The 22,343-nt window shown below is 38.3% G+C and overlaps 1 protein-coding gene across 6 annotated transcripts in view; it reads right to left on the bottom strand.

The window, feature by feature from the left end:
* Window positions 1-22,343, bottom strand: part of Tlk1 (tousled like kinase 1) — a 128,029-nt gene that overhangs the window by 3,824 nt on the left and 101,862 nt on the right. For all 6 annotated transcript variants that reach the window (XM_035447164.1, XM_027420212.2, XM_027420211.2 and 3 more), the window contains 7 exons: window positions 21,345-21,411; window positions 9,658-9,755; window positions 7,445-7,526; window positions 5,022-5,203; window positions 4,673-4,842; window positions 4,157-4,292; window positions 1,021-1,132 (listed from right to left, as the gene is read on the bottom strand). In XM_035447164.1, coding sequence (XP_035303055.1) covers window positions 1,021-1,132; window positions 4,157-4,292; window positions 4,673-4,842; window positions 5,022-5,203; window positions 7,445-7,526; window positions 9,658-9,755; window positions 21,345-21,411 — 847 coding nt within the window. The remainder of the gene's footprint in view (window positions 1-1,020; window positions 1,133-4,156; window positions 4,293-4,672; window positions 4,843-5,021; window positions 5,204-7,444; window positions 7,527-9,657; window positions 9,756-21,344; window positions 21,412-22,343) is intronic.

The following is a 22,343-nucleotide window of genomic DNA, read 5'->3' as shown; positions in this document are numbered from 1 at the left end:
CTATGTTAGACAGATTTCAACAATTTAACGTAAGCTAGAATTAACAGGGAACTTCAACTGAGAGTTGTCTCACTAAACTGGCCCATGGTCATGTCTATGGGGTATTTTATTGCTTGGTTGGTGTGGGAGAGTCATAACTGGACAGGTGGTCCTTGGGTGAACAAGAAAGCAAGTTGAACAGGATGAATAAGCCAGTAAGAAGCGCTCCTCTGTGGAGTCCTGCTTCATTACTGCCTGGAGTTACTGTCTCTGCTTCCTTCCATAGTGGACTATAACCTATGCCAACCTGCAAATTTCTTCCCTGCCCAGTAGCTTTTGGTCATGATGTTAGTCTCAGCAACAGAAAACAAGCAAAAATAGTCTTCATATGCTGCACATTTCTAGACAGGCTCTTCTACCTCTCTTCTCATAGTGATGGAGACTGGGCAGAATGCAAACTGGACATTATCCACAGCAACTTGCATTTCTGATTTTAATATTAGCAGAGGTTTGGGGAAATCTAAGTTTGATGGTATTTCTCTGAGTTACAGGAGGAATTGATACCCAGGCCAAATGTTTTTAGGGGACAGAGGGAATTAAGAGAAAGTGTAAGCAATGAAGGACATTGCAAAGTGCTTGACTCCAGAGTTCCCAATAGAAAATGTTTGGGAAACGGAAAGAGAAGGAAGAGAAACCAATCAAATCAACTGTTAAAATAATTCTGATCCCTGTTGAGGGCCCTACCCTGCCTGGGGAGTGGTGGGTAGATGGGGTGGGGGGTAGGCTGGAGGTGGGGGAGGAGGATGGGGGTGAGGGGAGGGAGAGGGAGAAGGTACTTACATGTGAAACAAGCCTGTTCCCTAACTTGAATTAATAAAATACATACATATATATCTGATCCAAAGAAGCAATGAAGAAAGACGCTTGCCTTTCCTAGGGATGCTCTAAACTGATCCCAAGTTACCGAAAATTTGCATGTAAATGACAAAACAGAACATCTTACTTATTTCTACACAGCTGAACTAGTGTGACACAACTTACTTTTCTACCATAGAGACACTGAAAGAAGATGACTCCAACTGACCACACATCAACCTTGTTGGAAATCTTTGGTGGCTCTTTTCCAACTACAAAGCATTCAGGAGGTAAATACCTGTAAGTAATGGGCAAGGAAAAAAAGAAAAGGATGTAATGTTTAGCTTAATACTTTCTAAATCATACAATGCTTATTTTATTTATACATAACCTCAGTTTTCATCAATGAAAACTATTAAAGTTTTAGTTCATTTAATTCTAAAGCCAAAATACAACTGTGTAAAAAAGTATATTTAAATCCAAATTAGGCATTATCATTATTGTGATAGTACAACTGTGACAATTGGATAGATTGTGGCAGTATAATCTGCGTAAGTTTCCAATAACAGAAGCAACACCCCCCTACCCTACTCCAACAGTTTAAACTGAAGGTAGTTCTCCTAAAATATACACCAGACCACAGACTCTCTTCTTTAAGCCACCCAAATCCTTCACTTAATTCCAATAAGACGGGATCTCATATGTCTTATTGAAACATAGACCTATCCTAATGCATAATATAAATTTCAAGACCTGCAATCACTATTATCCCTTTCTTCCACCCAACTGGCTACTCAAGGCCAACTCACACACCTCTGGACATGAGCCTTCTCTGTTGCCCTCCATGGGCCAGGCAGAACATGGCTTCCTTCCCCATGGTAGGGGAGATGGATGTGGTACATCTACAAAAGCATTAGTTCTCTCTGTGTGAGGAGCTTTGATTTACCATGCAGTTTCAAACATCACCAGTGTGTGAATATACCAGATACTAAAACACTAACTTTTAAAATTTAAAACTGCTACTTATGAATATGATATATAAAAGGTAAAAATATATGTAAAACAATACACCAGATAGTGGTGGCACAAGTCTTTAGTTCCAGCACTTGGGAGGTAGAGGCAGGTAGATCTCTGTGAGTTTGAGGTCAGTCTCATCTACAGAGTGAGTTCCAGGACAGCCAAGGGCTGTTACACAACCCTCCCCACGTCCAGTAGTTTAATAAGTTAAAAACAGTAAAAACTCGTAATGCAGTTAACCATGGTTCACTTAAAAATATCTTTTTTGCTACGCTGAAGGTGTCTACATGTGTGGCTGAAAGGAGCATGGCTCTTGAACATGCAGGTATCTCACCATGCAAAGGATATATAAGCAAGGGAACGACTGCATGAACAATTTTGTAGATAACAAATCTCACTGCACTAGACACCAGTCAGGGAAAGAAAGAAAACTGACTACAGATACTGGCAACAATTTTAAGTTTTGTAAATGAGAAGTGTTCTATAAAAGCAAAATACGTGTTTTAAAAGGGTCATCCCAGTCCCCAAATACATAGCTAAATAATTCAGAACACTGAAAACTAATCATTTGTTTGGACCACTGTGTCTATAGGAAATATACTCCTTTTGTTGTTTTTGAAGCAAGGTCTACCATGGGGAAGGCCAACCAAGTCCACATATGCCTTACTCTGTAGACCGTGCAGGTTGTCAACTCACAGAGATCCTTCTGTCTCTGCCTCCCAAGTGCTGGGGTTGACAGTGGATACTACCACACCAGGCCTGGAAATAAGTCCTATGTCTCTACATAAGAATATCATGAATCATGTCCTGCAAGCCCCTAAAAGAAGGTTCCCTGACTAGGTCCACCTGTAAGAGGACAATGTCCTCCCACTGCTCAACAGTAGTGAAGTTAAGAAATCAATGAGTACTCTACAAAGAAGGAAACTTTCTATTTACTATAGGTCTCTAGGATTTCTGTTGAAAAAAAAAAAGAGAGAGAGAGAAAGAGAGAGAGAGAGGATAAAAGACTTCTAATTAAGACTATTGACTTTTAGGAAATTATAAGTTTGAATGACAGTCTTCTTCAATGGGAAAGGAGTAACTTGACTTTTCTAAGTTATCACATTTTTAGGCAGTGCCACAGGCAGATGATACAACTTTCATGTGGCTTAAATATAACAACAAATATGATGAATACCTCTTCAGGAAAGTACTCAGCATGAATCTGAGCATCTCAGGGAAATGGTCAGAATGGGCCCAAGCAAACTGTGTGAAGGCTGCAATGGGTCCACAACAGCCACTGTGTAGGTTTTATGGAGCTCTCTTCCCAATAAACCTGAACTTCTTGCTAAGCTCATTTATTTTGAGAATTAGGTTAGTTTTGAAAATGTAAGTCTGTATTTTCTAACTTTGGTGACCTTGGTAGTAAGTGTGAGAATTCACATTCATGGGTTTTTGTAAATACCCAGTGTCTTGGTTAGTATCATATCAACTTGACACAAGCTCCAGTCATCAGAGTTTGAGTCCCTGTCCTGACTGTCTTCAATGATGGAATAAGATGTGCAAGTGTAAACCAAATAAAGCTTTTGTTCCCCAATATGCTTTTTGGTCATGGTGTTTTATATTAGAAACAGTAACCATAACTAAGTCACCTATGGACTGGTAACATTCTGAATGACTTTTACATTTCTATCTACAGAAAGAGATTTTTGAGAATCAAGTCTAAAGACTAAAAATATAATGAGTCTACAATCAATAAATACTGTATCTCCAAAAATAACCTATAAAAACAACAGTGCCTTTAATTCCAGCACTCAGGAGGCAGAGGCAGGTAGATCTCTGTGAGTTCAAGGCCAGCCTGGTGTCCAGAGCCAGTGCAAGGATAGGCTCCAAAGCTACACAGAGAAACCCTGTCTCGGAAAAACAAAAAAACAAAACAAAACAAAACCACAGAACTTCTACAAAGAAAGCCTGCAGTTCTTACTAGAGACAGTTGGGCACTACATCTGCAAAAGTACACATTTAGATCATAACTATCACTTACTCTCATAAAAGAAAACCCATGAATTCTGATTCACAAGTTTCTAGCTACTACATATTACAGTTGTATGTGCACGCTGAGCCATTCTTTTTGCAACTTTTGATCTTTGCAGTTAAGAATGCAGAGAAGAGCATACTAGCTAGCCACAGGACTCTCCTCCTCAATTCAGAGGCTCAGTATCAATGTCTTCGGCATAGTAATCTCAAAGAATATTTGAAAATAAAACTAAACTTTTATAAAACACTGGTGACTAAGCAGTCTTGATATATTTACTAAACCATTTACCAGTAAGTGCCTGCCCCTTGGGAAGTCAGATCCATTCCGTCTACACCATAGCTATCATCATCCATAATCTTAGACAGACCAAAATCAGTGATTTTGATTTCTCCACATGCCGTTCCATCTACCAAAAGGATATTTCCTAAAACCAAAATAGAGTATTTTTAGTAATAAATACACACACACACACACACACACATACATACATACATACATACACACACACACACACACACACCATATATATAAAGGAAATGAAATGATAATTTTTACAACTAAGAGTAATGTTTGGTAAATAAATATATTATCTGAGGAATGACTGATTGTGTTGGTGCATGTCTTTAATCCCAGCACTCAGGAAACAGAGGAAGGTAGAGCTCAGTTTATCCAACCCAGGCTACACAGGGAAACTCTGTTTAAAATTGCAAACAAAAAAGCAAACACAACCCCTGCCTCCACACCCAGAAAGAAAAAGAAGAAAAAAAAAAGACCCAACACTGTAACACACATTTCCTGAAATACCTGGCTTAAGATCATAATGTATAATAGGAGGTTTGATCTCATTGAGATATCGTAGGGCATTCACTATCTGCATCACAATAGACCGAGCTTCTTTCTCAGACATCAACTTGTGCTGCTTTAGGTAGAAGTCCAAGTCATTGCCTTCACAGAACTCCAGCACTGTACAAAACCTACACCAGAAAGGAACAATCAGCAGAAATCTAGCACCACAAAAAACCTATACTGGGAAAGGGAGAAATCACTATCCAGTAACTAAGAATCTTAACAGAGAGATGAGAAGATTAGAAACTGCACTGCAAGATCAGAAACAAAGACAGTATTCTTAAGAGTCGAATCTTTGTTTACTTACGTATCTGTATCCAAGGAGAAGTAATCATAGAGTTTAACTATTCTGGGGTGATCCAGTTCCTTGTGTATTCGATACTCTCTGCAGGCATGTTTGTGGTAGTTTTCTTTTTTTTCGTCTCTCCAGCTTTTATTAAGCTGGTGGATCTTCACAGCAGCGTATCTTTGCTCATACAAGTCAAAAGCCTACAATTCAAGGCAGAACATGATTACACTGCACATCAACCAAACAGCCAAAGACACAAGTTTGGGTGATAACTTTTGCAACAACTAGGGTTCATCTCTAAGACAGTTCAATAATATACTTAAAGAAATAAGATAGAAATGTCATGGTCATGAAACAGGAAAGTAAAATTAATGTCAGTTTTCACATTCAAGTTCTTTAAACACTAATATCTGGAATCATGATAAAACAATGAAGCTAGAATTCTTTCAAATACGAGCTTACTCCTTTACATGGGTAATCTTATAGGGAGCAACCAGCAACACAAATGGCTATGAAATTTTCTGTGTTGTAGGAAAAAAAGTATTTTTATCTTTCTTTTCTCAGCAACTAAATTAACAAGTTCTTTTCTATTTTAAAGTTATTTTTACTTTATGTGTATGGTTGTTATGCCTCTCTGTTATCTGTGCACCTGTGCATGTAGTATCTGTAGAGGCCAGAAGACTGCATTGGGTTCTCTGAAATGGGAGTTACAGATGGTTTGAGCTGCCCATGGGGGTGCTGGGAATCTGAGCCAAGTCCTCTGGAAGAACTGTGAGTGCTCTTGACTACTGAGCCATCTCTCCAGCCCCAATTAATAGATTCTTAGTAATTCTAAAACTACTGAAAAAAAAAAAACTTTTGTTATGACACTGTTCAATCTATATTCCAAAGAGGCATAATAAATGTTTATGTACCCAACATCCAGTTAAAAAATTTATTTTATCTATTTCCTTTAGTATGAGACAGTATGTGAGTCTAAACCCAGGGTGCTATGCATGCTAAGTGAGTGCTCTACCATTAAACACCACCTCCAGCCATCTGACTCATTCCGACCTATAATACTTTTTTAAATCTGTCTGGGAGGCCAGTACAGGACTGATCCAGACCCTAGAACATGGATGTCATTAGGAGACCTTTGCATTCTAGGGGGCCCCTGGTAGTGGATTAGTATTTTTCCCTGGTGTAAGAAGGGATTTTGAGAGCCCATCCCACGTGAAGGGATGCACTCTTGGCCTGGACACATGGGGAAGGGCCTAGGCCCAGCCCAGGATGATGTGGTGGACTCTGGATGATTGGGGAGCCCTTATCGAGGGCCCTACACTGCTTGGGGAGTGGAGGGTGGATGGGGTGGGTGGTAGGTTGGGGTGGGAGTGGGAGGGAGAGGGAGAAGGGATTGACATGTGAAGCAAGCTTGTTCCTAATTTGAACTAATAAAAAAAATTACAAAAAAAAAAAAAAGAATACCTAATATGATCTGGTATCCAATTTTCCCAAATGCCTCAAAAATAAAAAATAAATAAACAAATAACACCCTCAAATCACTAGCCTATTTCATAAATAACAGGAATATTATCAGTACTTTAACTTTCACATAATTTATAAGTATCTTAAATCTTTTACTACTTTATCTTAGGTAAGCTCAATATGATCTGAGATATAAATTTTTTAACTTCATTTATGTGGCATTAGGTAAGTCTTGAACTGGAGTTTCAGGCAGATGTGACCCTTCTATCAAGGGCACTTGAAACTGAACTCAGATACTTTGGTAGAGCAGCACGTGCCCTTTTGCAGAGCCATCTTTCCAGACCCATAAATGTTTTACATACCAAGTGATGTTAAAGAAGTTTCATTGTGACTTATATGCAAAGATGACTCTTTAAAGGTCTCCAGAGCCCCTACCTTACTAGGTTAAGCAGAGGGAAACACTTTCCTAGTCAGCTTAAGCTGTCAAATCGACACAGAGGAACCAAGCCTGTAAGCAGTATCCCTCCATGACTCTTGCTTCCAGCTCTGGCTTGAGTTCCTGTTTGGTTTCCCTCAATGTAGGTCTGTAATCTGTAAGATGAAGTAACTGTTCCCTCCCCAAGTTGTCTTAGTCATGGTGTCACAGTAAGAGAGAGGCAGACTACAACAAAGAGTAAAGTGACTTTATGACAAAATTACAAAACTGTGAAATCAACAGAGCAGAGGAACAGAGCCTCTGACAAAAGTGGGACTGAGTGCTAGTGAGTACCAGCACCTCTTAGAGCCTCAGGCTTAGGTACAGCTAGAATGGCTGAGAGGATGAAATGAGGACTATACAGGTATAAGACAACAAAACCCACCATTAGCTCTTTTTAGCTAATGAGACTGATGATAAAAGTCAGTCTAAAGCCAGTATATAAAAGCCATGTAGTTTTAACCATACCCTCTCTACTAGCATAAAGAACAGACAACATTACCTTATACACCTCACTAAAGCCACCTCTTCCAAGCAGATGAAGTAATAAATATCTTTCATTTAACGTTGGATGATCTTTGAACCTTAAAAAGGTAGGGAGAGAAAAAACTATTTTGGCACATTAAAAGAATACTAAGAGTTCTGTGTACATTAATTCCCATTCTTGACTTTTACTCCCAGCTCTGTCCATGTCACTTACCTGCTGCCAATTTTGCATACCAGCCAGCAGTTGCTCCTCTTCCTCTCCATCTTTCTACATAATATCACCTGTGTTAACCTTCAGCACTTACAGTGCAACTATAACAGCTAGCCTCTAACAGCACCCTCATAAAGACCATCAATTATACTCTAGAGGAAGCCCCTTATTCCTGATAAACTGATTTTCTTGCAAAAATATAAATTTACATTGAGTCATGAGTGATCGAGATTTTATAATACTGGCTTGTGTTTAAAAATAATTGTATTTATCAACTGGTCTTTGTTCCTGGTTTTATCTTAGTGTCTTTGAACTACTGTTCATCAATTTTGAAAATAAAAAATTTTAAAAACTTGTAAAAAAAAAAAAAGCTCTCAAGTAATACATACCAACATTGCTAGTTAGTGTGTGTGTGTGTGTGTGTGTGTGTGTGTGTGTGTGTGTGTGTATATATATATATATATATATATATATATATATATATATATATATATATATTTCCCCCCCCCTAAAGATTATGTTTACAGTGTTCTGTCTGCATGTGTCCATGCAGGCCAGAGAGGGCACCAGATCTCACTACAGATGGTTGTGAGCTACCATGTGAGTGCTAGAATTGAGCTCAGGACCTCTGGAAGAGCAGGCAGTGCTCTTAACTGCTGAGCCATCTCTCCAGTCCATAACTGCTATATATTAAGTAATACATGCTATCATTACTAGTTAATGTTTATCATACCTGCTATATTAAGCAACTTACATAGTTCATTTGTTTAGTTCTCAACCAATCCTATGAAACAAAGCCTACTCATGTCTGTTTACAGATGAGGGCTTGGCTGCTACATACAAAAGGGCCAAACTCTACAGGCTAACAGTAATACATGGAAGGGCTTGGCAGAAAAACAAAGTGTACAAAGTTTATACTCTGACAGCAACAGCTTTAAAATGCCAGGTGTAAATATACTGCATTTGTGCAATTTTACTGAAAATAAGTTTGTAAAGTTTCTCCTGAAAATTGTAGAAAACAGATTTCTGCTTAGACTGCAGGTACATTGTAAAACTATAACAATTTACTTTATCTTAAATTTTTAAACCACAGCCACAAATACTGAATTTAATTTTCAAATTAAGTTAATTTCAAAATTAGTTTTATCCCATTTGTTTTATTAACAGTTGAACCTGATAAAATTTAGGGTATTCTGTTATTTCATTTCTCTCACATGCTAAAGCAATACATCCACAGATGATCACAGGGCCCTCTCTAAGCAAGGCTTTTACATTTCACAAGAGAAAATATATATGAAGTTATAAAGCTTTAAATTACACCAGTAGCCTTAGAAATCAAGTGTCAACAGACACATTTCTCTCCTACACACTAATAAATATCTAGTAAATACAAGTTGTTTTTTTTAATGCACCACCCAAGACACTCATTCTAATAATTAGATTTAAACCAGAGACTAAATTTGTAGTTCTTTCCCATGTCTACTTATATTGTATGATCTTAGATATATAACTTCTAATAATTTCTCCTTCATTCCTGTAACATTAATTTTGACATTCAGTCAAGAAATACCTATTAGATGCCTACCATGTCCCAGGTACTATCTTAAGGTAAGATGCAGGAAGATCAAAACAATGATCTTGCTCAAGAAGCTTACAGGTTAGGGGGAGGAGACAGATAATGAGTAACCAAAAAAAAAAAAAAGAAAGAAAGAAACCAGACAGTGACAATGACCATGGAAAATTAAAGAAAAGGATATGAAAGGGAAGTGAGGTGAAGTAGAAACAAGTGGCCTGTCAGGGAGTATTTGGTGTGAAATAAAAAGAAAGCCACCCAGATGTTCAGAAAGGGGGTGAGAAGATGGGATGAGGACGTAGCTGGGGAGCAGATCACACAGACAGCCAAGCCAGTAGCACTGTAGAATGTTCCTATGTATACAGAGATGGCTGACAAAGAAAATGTTTATGTTTTCCACAGGAGAGGAAGAGGATTTGTGTCACTTACAACTGTGGCAACTTACTGTGAATTATCCTCATTGTTTATTCTCTTGAGCTCTCGTATGTGAAGATTCCTGACTCTTTCCAAACGCTCCAATTCTGCCTGGATTTCGGCCTCTTCCTGAAGATGAAGGGAAGAGTTGTAACAAGCTCCGTTTATTTGTGATATAAAAGGACATTTTATACATGTGTCCATTGTCACAGCGACGAGAACAACAGTGTATTACAAAGTACCATCGAATTAGAAGACCAGAGTGCTCTCTCACTGCTTCAGAGACAGAAGAGCAGAGGCCTATTGCGGATCCATCCTCTACCTAAAAGCTGCACCTAATGAAAGCCCACATTCTTTCTGTATTCTGAAGAATCTACTTTAATAATGTCTACACTGAGTGACTGCAAGGCAGTATGAAGCTGGCTTATCACACGAGATGGGTTCCCGAATCTTAAGAGGAACAAAGTTACTAGCACAAAGCAAATGAAGGTATGTTTTTATAATCATTAATGGAAGAAGGGGGTAGCTAGAACCTTATAAAACTTGGAATACAAATACACTCAAACACAATCATTAGGTTAAATCCCTGTAATCTTAAAGACACATTCCAGCAAATTTATGACCAGCAATGGCAGATCCTCAATTACAAGAGCAGATGAAGGCCAAGTACAAAAGAAGTAATTCAAAAGCATTCAGTACAAAGATGTTGACACATGCATTTTCATGTCTTTATATGTACTGATGTTTTGTCTATGAGGGTGTAGAATCCCTTAGGGCTGGAATTGCAGACAGTTGTGAGTTGTCATGTGGATGCTGGGAATTGAACCCAGGTCCTTTGGGAGAGCAGCCTGAGCCATCTCCCCAGCCTGAATTTTCATGTCTTAAAACACAAAATTTTTAGAAAAATTCAAAGATAACGAAGTGAGTTAGGGAAAATACATTCTCTCCCTTTGTCAATGTTAATTTAAGTACTATTTACAGATGGATACAAACATACCAAATTAGGTGGAATTTTCTAGACATGTCCAATTTTAAAAATTGGAGAGATGGCTCAGTGGTTAAGAGCATTGACTACTTTTCCAGAGGACCCAGGTTCAATTCCCAGCACCCACATGGCAACTTACAACTGTCTGTAACTCCAAGATCTAACACCCTCACACAGACAATATATGCAGGCAAAACACTGAAGAATCAATTATTAAACTGTTTTGAATAGGAGTATTTATTGGGTAAATAAATGCAGACTATTAATCTAAGGTAGAAAATACAGACTAGATGTTATTTCTGAATATTATAGGTGAACATCCTCTATTTTATTAGCTCCTTTACTTCTCTCTAATTACTTCTCTTTTGACATTAATAGTATCTTTGAATAGGAAGTGATGGTGCACCATATAATCCCAGCATGTGGGAGACTAGGGCAAGGAAGATGATAAATCTGAGTGTAGTTTGAGATACTTAAAGGAAGAGGGGAAGACACAGACATATGATTGATAGATAATCAGAGATAAAGGGCATCCTTAACCTAAAAATAAATTCTGAAAGTGTTCTGAACAAAAACAAATCTTTACAGATCAAAACTGTAATCCAGGGCCAGTGAGATCACCATCCTGGTGACCTTGTAATCCTGGAGGTCCTGTGTAGAAGAACAACTGACTGTCACAGTTGTCTTGTGACTCACATACATGTACAGCACCTGCTGTGTACGTGTATGATTCTTAAAGTTACATCTGTATCATCATCTGCACATGTGTGCATGTGTTGTTTTTAAAAGGCCTCACTAGGCTCCCTAGCCTGAATTAGCATCGCTTCTTAGGCTTCTGGAATGCTAGATTTAATAAGCTAGAAACATGACCACACCTGGAACTTTGGTTATTCTTCAATGTAATTTAACCACAACTTTTTACAGCGATACATGGTGTAGATTAGGTATTCAATAGCAATTCAATTTAAATAAAGAGAAATCTAGAGATCTTGAAAGGGTTTTGTTTTTTTTTTTTTCTCAAAAAGATAACTAACAGTCTTTCTTATTGGTACTGGAGAGCAAACAGGTCTTCTTGTGTGCTAGGCAAATATTTTAACACTGAACTATATACTCCTTGCCTTTAAGCTTTCTTGAGTGAAGCCTTGTCATTTGCCATGGCTTCAGTCAGTTATCTTTAAAAGGTATGTGATACATACAGTATTAGATATCTCAGGTTGGCCTCAAACTTAACCTTCTGCCTTAGGTCCTCCTGCACCCCAAACACCCCAAGTGCTAACAGTGACATCATTCAACAATCAAAAACTCACTGTAGGAACAGGAAATGGATTTAAAAGCTTTGGAACAGTCCCCTGATAACAAGATTGATGACTACCTTACATGCCATCCTAGAGCCTTCATCCAGTAGCTGATGAAAGCAGAAGCAGACACCCACAGCTAAACACTGAACTGAATTCCTGGGGCCCAGTTACAGAGCGGGAGGAGTAAAGAGCTAAGGGGTCAAGACCAGGCTGGTGAAACCCACAGAAACAGCTGACCCGAACAAGGGGGAGCTCATGGACCCCATACTGATAGCTGAGAAACCAGAATAGGACTGATCCAGAACCCCGAAAGAAGATGTCAGTGAGAAGGCCTCAGAAATCTATGGGGCCTCTGGTAGGAGATCAGTATTTATACCTAGCATATAAATGGATTTTGGAAGTCCACTCCACATAGAGGGGCACTCTCTCTGCCTAGACACACAGGGGAAGGACTAGGCCCTGCTCCAAATGAGACAGACTCTGAAGATTCCCCCATGGAAGGCCTCACCCTCCCTGGGGAGCAGAAAGGGGATGAGACAGGGTATTATTGGAGGGCAGGGGAGGAGGGGAGGGAACTGGGATTGACATGTAAAACAAGTTTGTTTCTAATTTAAAATTTAAAAAATGGGGAGAAAAGCTCTGGAACAGTAAATTTGGAACACAGCTAGCCTGGTTGTCCTAATTTTGTCATATAAAGTAGAAAAAACTAACCCTTTAGATAGGTAAAAACTTTTCTGGGAGGGGGCGGGGGTTTTCGAGACAGGGTTTCTCTGTGTAGCTTTGGAGCCTATCCTGGAACTGGCTCTGGAGACCAGGCTGGCCTCGAACTCACAGAGATCGCCTGCCTCTGTTTACAATCTAGAAGAGGTTGACAGTTCTCTTCACCTGACTAGCATCCCATAGGCTAATGGATGTTCAAAGAGTCTGATAAAGAGCATCAAGCCTGTCAGAATAGCAACTGAAACACTTGCTGCAATTTTACTTGGAATTACCAAACGGGGAGACATTTCAGTAATTTCATCAGTACATTTCCAGTAATTTAGACTTAACTATTAAATAACAAGATTCACCTAGACTGATGAACAGAATAAAACTTCTTTTATAGTCTTCAGGTATCTATATAATAGAGGTAACTATTATTTTAAAGTTTCTAAAGGAAATAAGAATTACATTTACACCATGCATCTGGTAACTTAGTAATTCTTAGACCTTAAATCAAAGGGCATACTCTAGGGAGAATACAATCCTGCAACTTTTAGTAATTTCTCTCAAATGTCACTGAGAAAAAGTATGTTGTTATAGAGTGAATACTGAGGCCTTATTCTTACTATGGTATCATCTGGGTCTTTGAGACATAGTCAGGGTTAGCAGTAAGTTATGAAGCTGTGGCTTTATGATGAGATTAGTGTGCTTATGAAATCTCTGCCAGACTAAATATATACCCCCCAAACCATGGACAAGCCAGGAAGAGGGTCTTCTCTAAAACCAAATTCCAATAAACCCTGACCTACACTCTGAAACAAAAATAAATTTTGTTGCTCAAGCCACCAGTCTGTTATTTTGCTTTGGCAGCACAAGCAAACATATACATTCTTTTAAGCCAGCAGTTCTCAACCTTCCTAATGATGTGACACTTTAATACAGTTCCTCATGTTGTGGTGACCCCCAACCATAAAATTATTTTCATTGCTATTGTTATGAATCATAATGTAAATACCTGATATGCAATCCATAGGTTGTGAACAACAGCTTAAAGCAACTGTTAGAGGCAATACTGTCCAGTAACCTCTCCTAATAGGAAAGGGCATGGCCCAGCTGGAGGGCGGCTCCAGGAGTACCAACAATTAAGCGCCCTTTCCTCAGATGCTTTCCAAAGGTCTGCTCTACAGGCTATATTCTTATTGCTTAAGAATGACATTCATCTTTTTCAGTGGGTTCAGAAGTGAGGAAGAGCTGAGTTCACAGCTAATCATCATAGAATGGTGCCTTCAGACTCACAGAAAAGCCAGGTCAAATTCATAAAATAAGAGAATCTAACCAATTACTATGTTTCCCTGGGCATTATGGCACATACCTTTAGTCCTAGCACTCCAGAGGCAGAAACAGGCAGATCTGAGTTCAAGGCAAGCCTGGACTACAGAGCAAACTCTGGGCCAGTCAAGGCTGCACACTGAGACCCTATCTCAAAAATAAAATTCTAATTCTGGATTCAACCACTAGCTAGTCAGTTATTTAAAACAGAGACTCTGTAGGCAGTTACAGAGTAGAACAGATTGCATTAAAGAGCAGTGGGTTTGGTGATCAAACACAAAATAAAAGAACACAGCTCTTCTCTATTCAAGCCAAAAAAAAAAAAAAAATTAACTGGCAATTTAATAACACATATTGCAATAGTTCATAGCACCTTAAAACAATGTTTATGGTCTGATATACATCACAAAAATCAAATCAAATAAACAGCAGATCTCAATACTGCCTCGTTAGATGACCCACAAAAATACTACTTTCCTATATACATATATATATTTTTCGAGACAGGGTTTCTCTGTGTAGCCCTGGCTGTCCTGAAAACTCAGAGATCCACCTGCCTCTGCCTGCCCAGTGTTGGGATTAAAGGAGTGTGCCACCACGGTCTGGCACTTTCTAATATTTTTAATGAAAAATAAGTCCCATGACTACTTTAACAGAACCTTTGTCTATTAACAGAGATTCAGCACAAAAATGCATCTTATTCATAATTAATCTCTTTTGACAACATAATGTTCCCTGGTTCATGAGTTACATCATGCCCACACCACTCTCTTGACCTCCAACTCCTGTGTCCTTCCACTCCCTCTTGAATTCATGACCTCTTCTTTACACACACACACACACACACACACACACACACACACACACACACACACACGCGAACACACACGAGTTATCAATTTACTTCAAATTTATCCTTATTATGTAGATATAGAGGATATGAACCAACAGAAATATGAACCAACAGCCAAATAATTATTACCAATATAGAGCAGGTTTGACTCTGGAATTCATAGCTATTTTCTTTTCTAATTATACACATCATTGTTCTAGTTTCATTTCCAATCAGGACATCTGCCATCACTGATGGGAGCACACTCTGTCTTTCCTGAGTGTATTTAACTAGCTTAGATATCCCCCCTCCAACCTCTGTTGTTAATGTTTACTAATGTCCTCCTCTTCCCTTACTTCACTTGCTTCATTCCTGCCTAACAGAGAAGGCTGTGTGAGGGTGTACGGTATGTGTTTGTTTTACTCTCTTCAAATGTACAAATATATACACTGAAACTTTTAACTAGGCATGAATGCTAAGCAAGGCAGGTTTGTTCCTCTGCAAGCTTCTCCATTTTATATAAACAAAACAAAATCCTGTCTAAGTAGCTGCAAATAAATATAAGAATTCCAATAAATTTAAAGTATAATATTGAGTATTATTCTTCTATACTTCTGTATTATTGGGGAAAATCCCTTAGATATTAACCAGAGTGTTGACATTGTCTAGCAGGCCCATGTATGGTACAAAGTACAATACAGTGTAGTCCTTTCTTCCAGCTTTCCATTTCCTTTAAACCCTTTTCAGGTGGATCATATACCCTTAAAAAAATATATAAAAAAAAGTATTAAAAAATTAACTCTCTACTCAGGATGTGTGCACATGTAAAAGCACAGATTTATAATTTTAACTGGAAATGGCCAGTGGCCAAGAAAGTGTTCTCCTTTGTGAAGCAGTGATTTCTAGATTAAACAACTGTGATCTAAGTGAGGGAAACTCAACTTGAAATATTAAAACAGCAACAAAAAATAAGTGTGTGTGTGTGTGTGTGTGTGTGTGTAGATAGTCACATGGCTTGGAAATAAAGTCCTGTGTAGTCAAGGATGACCTTGAACATTGATCCTCCTCAGATATTATGTGTGCACTACCACCTCCAGACACTAGGGCTATCACCCTAAATCATGCATGCCAGGCAAACACTTCCAAGTGAGTAAATCGCCAGCCCCACAAAAATGTTTACATCCTACTGTGTAAACAAGTAAATTAATTCCCGATGTTGGTGGTGCATGCCTTTAATCCCAGCACTCAGAAGGCAGAGGCAGATCTCTGTGAGTTTGAAGCCAGCCTGGTCTACAGATCAAGTTCCAGGACAGCCAGGGCTACACAGAGAAACCCTGTCTAGAAAAACCAAACCAAAACAACAAAAAAAAAAAAACAAAAAAACAAAAAAACAAAACAAACAAACAACAAAGACAAGTAAATTAATATCAAATACCAAAGAAAAACTTTACCTCTAAATTTTCCTTTTGGTAAGTGACTATCATCCACTACGGCTCTGATTACAAGAGCCAGACTGTTCAAAGGCTCTGGTGAGGAGATAGACCATAAACACAGACAGCTTCCATTTACAGCTAGCTAATTCCATGCTCTCAGCAGTCACCCTTCAAAATCTACTTATTTTTAAGTAGGAAAAAATAGTAAGGACAAAATGCCAACTGAAGAATTCCAATGTGATTCTTAGCACCTTTCTTGCCCATACACAGCCAGAAGCCTCCTGACATTTTCTACCAATGCTCCCCTAAAAACTACTCCTACTCCTGAAAGAATAGAACCCTGCGCCATGGTACACAGAAGCATAATGCTTCTGTGGACGGCCTTCAGTGAGAATTTTCAAAGACTTCTTTTGGTTATGGCCACAAATACAGAAGTGAACAGCCCAATATTATACTGCTTGTTATCTTTATTCAAAACTAAAATGACAAGAAATGTCACATATGGAGCTTATTTTTGTGGTCATACTAAGGATTTGATAACTTGGATGACATTAAGTGTTCTAAAAAGGCCAAAAGAGATACCAAAATTGGTCAGGAGTATGTGGAGTCAATTCTCCTAAAAACAACACCCTGCATTCTCCACTGTTCAAAAGGCTTGTAGGCAATCCAGTCTTGTCCGTTTCAACTGGCTGCAAGTTCCATTGTGAGGAGTGAGTGAGAAAAGAGCTGTGAGCTTGTTCTCAGCCTGTAAAGAGTTCACCATGGAGGTTAGTACTGATGCTGCTGCTGCCTGTCACTGCTTGTTTCTCTTTGCAGGTGCCAGTATCGGTCAGAGAACAGGATGCCAGTGGCAGAGTTGTTGCTACACTGTTATCTCTTCAGAACGAAGCACAAGGAGAGATGAGTGCCACATCGCAAGGAGCAGAGGAGAAAGAGAGAAAGAAATGGTGTCAGGTGGCATGCTGGATGTGATTCTGTTTCAGTAGAGACTGAGATGACTGTCAACACTTAGCTGACTGCTTCAGGCTGATGATACTTTTGTGTCTGCCGATGGTTCTTTCCCAGCCCTATTTCATTTACAAGCTGGTCATGTCTCCCCAGTAAAACTTCTGGCGCTTAAACCAGGTCTTATAATTTTGTCTCTCTGTCTCTGTCTCTCTCTCATTCCCCAATCCCTCCTTTACTATTTAGTACTGAGGCATCAAACTTTCTAACATTCTCTTCAAATGACCACATATTTAAAATATAAATCTGAAGAGAAGAGAACAGTGAGTGTGCTAGTGCACATCTTTAGTCCCAGCACCTGGGAGACAGAGGCAGGCAAATCTCCATGAGTTCCAGGCTAGTTAGGGCATACAGTGAGACTCTGTTTCAAAACACCCAACAACAGAAACTATAGAAAGAGCAACTATATCCACAAACTGTTCACATTATAAACTTATGGGAATAGCCATTGAAAAGGAGGCAGAGAAAACCTAACGGACTTGCTGTCCACTGACTGTGTTACTCCATGTAAAGCCCATGGCACTCAGAAAGCTAAAGCTAATGTTCACTTGAAAGAGTTACTACAATCTGGGCAACTCCCAGCACTCGGGAGGCAGAGGTGGGTAGATCTGAGTTTGAGGCCAGTCTAATCTACACAGTGAGTTCAGGATAGCCAGGGCTATATAGAGGCACACTGCCTAAATGAAAGAATTACTTAGATTTGTCTTAAAAGAAGAAAAAGGAAAAAGGGTCATATTGTTTAATTCTGTTGACATGGGACTGAGAATCGTGCCTTTGCAGATAGGCTAAAGAAATAAACCACTTATGAATGGGTGAGCAATGACCACATAAACTCTAAAACAACTCAATTCTTTTCTTTATAAATATTAAATAATTTTTTTTTTTCGAGACAGGGTTTCTCTCTGTAACAGTTCTGGCTGTCCCAGAACTAACTCTGTAGACCAGGCTGGCCTCGAACTCATAGAGATCTGCCTGCCTCTGCCTCCTGAGTGTGGGACTAAAGGCATGGACCACCACCACTACCCAGCTTAAATAACTCTCTTGTACATAGAGCTGAGGTTGAATACAGGCCTCACTCTATAGAGCAGGAATGTGTTCTGTATTTTGTTTTTTTTGTTTTGTTTTGTTTTGTTTTGTGGGGGGGGGGGTAGGGAGGACAGGGGACGACGACACATGGCTCTCACTGCTTGGTGAGTCCCCCACTTCAGTCACCTATATTCTGGGAATACAGAAACGTGCCACCATGCATAGCTTAAGAATTCTTGATATACCAAGAAATACTACAGTGACCTTCCTAAGCCTACAAGACAAGCCTAATACTAAGTACTTAAGTAAAGGTTACAATTACATTTTTGGAGGCAAATTCAATTCATTTACTTTATGCCACATACTTTTGAAGGTTCCTGCTTGATTTTATCACACTTTAAAACTTTATTTTCTAAAACTACAGAGTAACATAGATATAAATAGAGCATTATGATTCATTTAACAGTAAATAAGCTTCTCTATATTGTTTATCTCTTCAATTATTATTAGAATATTAAATGCATATGAATAGATCATGAACTACATCACATCACAAATTATCCATTTTAAGCAGCAAATGGATCTTCTATTCTAAATTCTCATGGTGCCGGGTTTCTTAACAAAGAATATGCTTGCAATTTAGGGCTAACAAACCTAATATAATAATCCTACTTTATGTTAAGAATTCAGGGAGAGACAGGAAGAGAGAGAGGGACTGAAGGAGGAAGGAAAGAAAGAGCGGAGAGAGATCTTTACTACTCTAACATATCCGGCTTCACACCCATGCCCTTATCTGACCTGCTATGTATACTCAGCAGGCTCCATAAACATCAAGCAAGATCAGAACAGACCCAGCCTATGGAAGAAACTATGGCCTCACAGATGAGGCATGCTCTGCCAGCTACCCAACCCAGGAGCTTATGAACAGGTAAGACAGAATTTTCTCTTGAATCAAGCCTGTCTTTTGTGTATTGAGAGTCAGTCTCTCTCTCTCTCTCTCTCTCTCTCTCTCTCTCTCTCTCTCTGGCCTACTTTCTAGCTGTGCTTTAGAAACCTATTGTTAATACAAATTAAGTTCCTGCTTATTACTTTCTAATTGATCAACTAAAACATAAATACCCAGTTGTGAGCAGCAGCTCCTATCTAGTCACTCTCAAGGGTGACATTACTTGCTCAGTCTTATCATCTCTATGGACTGCCAACAACTGCCTGTACAAACACATTCAATCTTCTCACCCAAAACTGTCTCTGAGAAGAGAACCATAAGTACATAAGACTCTCAGCACTGTAAATTGACACCTTTCCCCCAGAATATTTCATGGTGGAGAATGGAAGAAAAAAAAAGTTGGGAACTAAACTAGTCAAGTAGAAGAGTTAGAAACCTAAGACTCATAGCAAATTTGATATATAAACTGGGAAAATACAGAGAAAATGATTATAGAGGACAGTTATTGGAGAACAGTAAATATGAAAAACATAGTGTATCAAACAGTGGAGAAAAGGCCAGGTGGGTGTAGGTCAAAAGGTGGGGGATTCTAAAACAGTGTGGTGCAAATGCTATCTAGTAATGAGGTAGATGTTACTTTAAAAAAAAAAAAAAAAGCAAAGCATTTTTCATAAAGACTAAATATTGTCAAAGTACCTGAAATTCAACCATCAACCAACAAAATAATAAGCCCTTCTTTTAATGCTTTCAAAGCTGCATTTTTAAAAGCTACATAGATGAATGCTGACTTTAACTGCTATAAAATTTTAATTTTATCTAACAAAATAAAGTAGATATAAGAATGTCATTGTTAGAAAGAGTAATTTAAACTTATAGTGACCCCCAGACAAAGCTCTACATACACCTTCAGTAGCACAGTAACTAAGAATTCACTCAGCAACAGTGTAGTAATTAACACGAAGCCTCAGTAGCAATGCAATCAAGGATTTCCTTGGCCACAGTACAAGCAGTCAAACACACAGTATCCCTCTACTATCAAGGACTAGCCAGAAAACACATGCTAGATTTTTCTGTGTTCAAACTAAAGCACTAAAATGATTGTAGAACTTTATTTTTTATTTGTATATTCATGCATGTTATACACCATGCCATAGCACAAGTGTGGAGGTCAAAGGACAGTGGCCATAATCATTTTGCTTCTTCTATCATGTAGATCCTGGGTTGTCACGGAGCATCTTTACCTGCTGAGTCATTTTACTTGCCCTTGGTGAACTTTTATATGGGGCATCAAACATCTCCTTTAAACAAAACAGCTTAGGTGGACACACAAACACTTATGACTCATCTGTACTAAAGATCCCTCCTACCTCACAATTCATTAATAGCTGCTGTTACTTATACATCTCAAAGGCGTGGGAAAAATGACCAATCACAATAGAACAGAAGGCTGTTGGGGAAACAGAAGAGGGCCAAATAAATTATTTTGGGATCCACTGCTCATGTAATTTAGGCTGATGCTTTCTGAGCAGCGGCACAGGCCAATGTGGCACGGTGATGGCCACTAGAGTTTTCTGCAAGCTCTAACCAAGTAGCATTTGGGAAACATCTCAAACAAGGCTTAATATGTAGTTCACTAGAGCAGCTGCATCTAACCACATGGGTCCTTGGTCCTATCCCACCCTGCTCATCAGAGATGACTTCAAAGACATTTTCTTCATTTACTTTATTATACCTATACATCATTCTATTTTTTTAAATTAAATAACTGAAAAAAATTAAATAACTGATAAGCAAAAAACAGAATAAAACAATGGCAAGAAGAAAATTTTTGGTCTGTTCATAACTTCATTTTGATAGAAAAACAATCTCTACTAGTATTTGGAAATGAGTTTCATCAAACTCAGACTTATAAAAACTAAGAAATGAATGACTACAACTTATAATAAGTACAAAATGATACAGTAACAACAACAACAACACAGCAAGCCATTTTCAATTGTATCACTTAACACTAGATCCTTTAGGTTATAAAAAATGTCCTGTTTATGTATTTTGATAAAAACATTTAAACAGTAAATAGTGAATAAATTAAGTCAAAGAAATGAACACAGTTCTTCAAACTCTTGACAACAAGCTAGAGACCCAGCACAGGCTGCACGTACCTTTTTGAGATGTCCTAGTCTAAGTTTGAAAATTTCCTCTTGTTCATGATATTCTGCCAGAGTGAGCCTGCCAAAAGTGAGATTTTAATTCTACATTGAGAGTAATGCTTAGTACTTTTTAAAAATTAAAAATAAAACATAATGAAAAAGAAAAATCACAATAAAATACTGACAATTTGAAGCCTAAATCATGGAAGTCCTAAAAACCCCTTTAAAATACTCTTCAGCATACATTTAACATTTCTGGCTGGAGTAATTAACTACTAAGCAAGAGGTGTGAGCACAGTCCTATAACTGCAAAACCTTCACAATTGCAGTGCTTGTGAGGGCCTTAGCCTCAGCAAGAAGACCAAGAGTTCCAGAGCAGCTTGGACTAAAAGCTAGACCCTGACACAAAACAAAATAGTAGATGTGAACTGTTGTTGCAAGGTGTATGCGGATGGAGTGAGGAAAGGAGGAGGAAAAACGAGGTTACAAGTAAACAAAGTGAGAAAAATAACAGCAAATAATTCCTGGGTATGCAAATGTGCCACAAGTACAAACAAGTTTACCTACTAACATCATTTTCTAGTCTTAAAAAGTTTGGCTTTATCAAAAAATGGCTCAGAATTTTGTCAAACTATATAAAAATTTTAAAGCTGGTTATATATAGTTATACACTGATTTTTTTTTCTTAAACCTGAATTATAAAATATAGCTAAAATTTGGTTTCTGGAAGTCAAAGTTAAAAGCTTGGTTTTCGAGGCAAGATCCTAACATAAAAAATTTCAAAGCTCCTACATACAGATTGCTGGAGTTTCTTCAATCTGAAGGGATGTATATTATTGTCTTAAGTTTGCAGGCTTCTAACTTTCTTAATATCTTATGATTACAGCTGTTTAAAATGACAAAAGTTGTAAAAAGTATCTCCAGAAGATTTTTCGTATAAAGAGTTTGGGGGATTCACAGATGCCAATTTCAGGGTTCCTACCTCAGGGACATGTCTTATAACTATAACAT

The sequence above is a fragment of the Cricetulus griseus genome, chromosome 6 (genome assembly GCF_003668045.3).
Source record: "Cricetulus griseus strain 17A/GY chromosome 6, alternate assembly CriGri-PICRH-1.0, whole genome shotgun sequence".
Classification (NCBI taxonomy): Eukaryota; Metazoa; Chordata; class Mammalia; order Rodentia; family Cricetidae; genus Cricetulus; species Cricetulus griseus.
The sequence above is the reverse complement of the archived record's forward strand: the minus strand, read 5'-3'. Positions and strand labels throughout refer to the sequence as shown.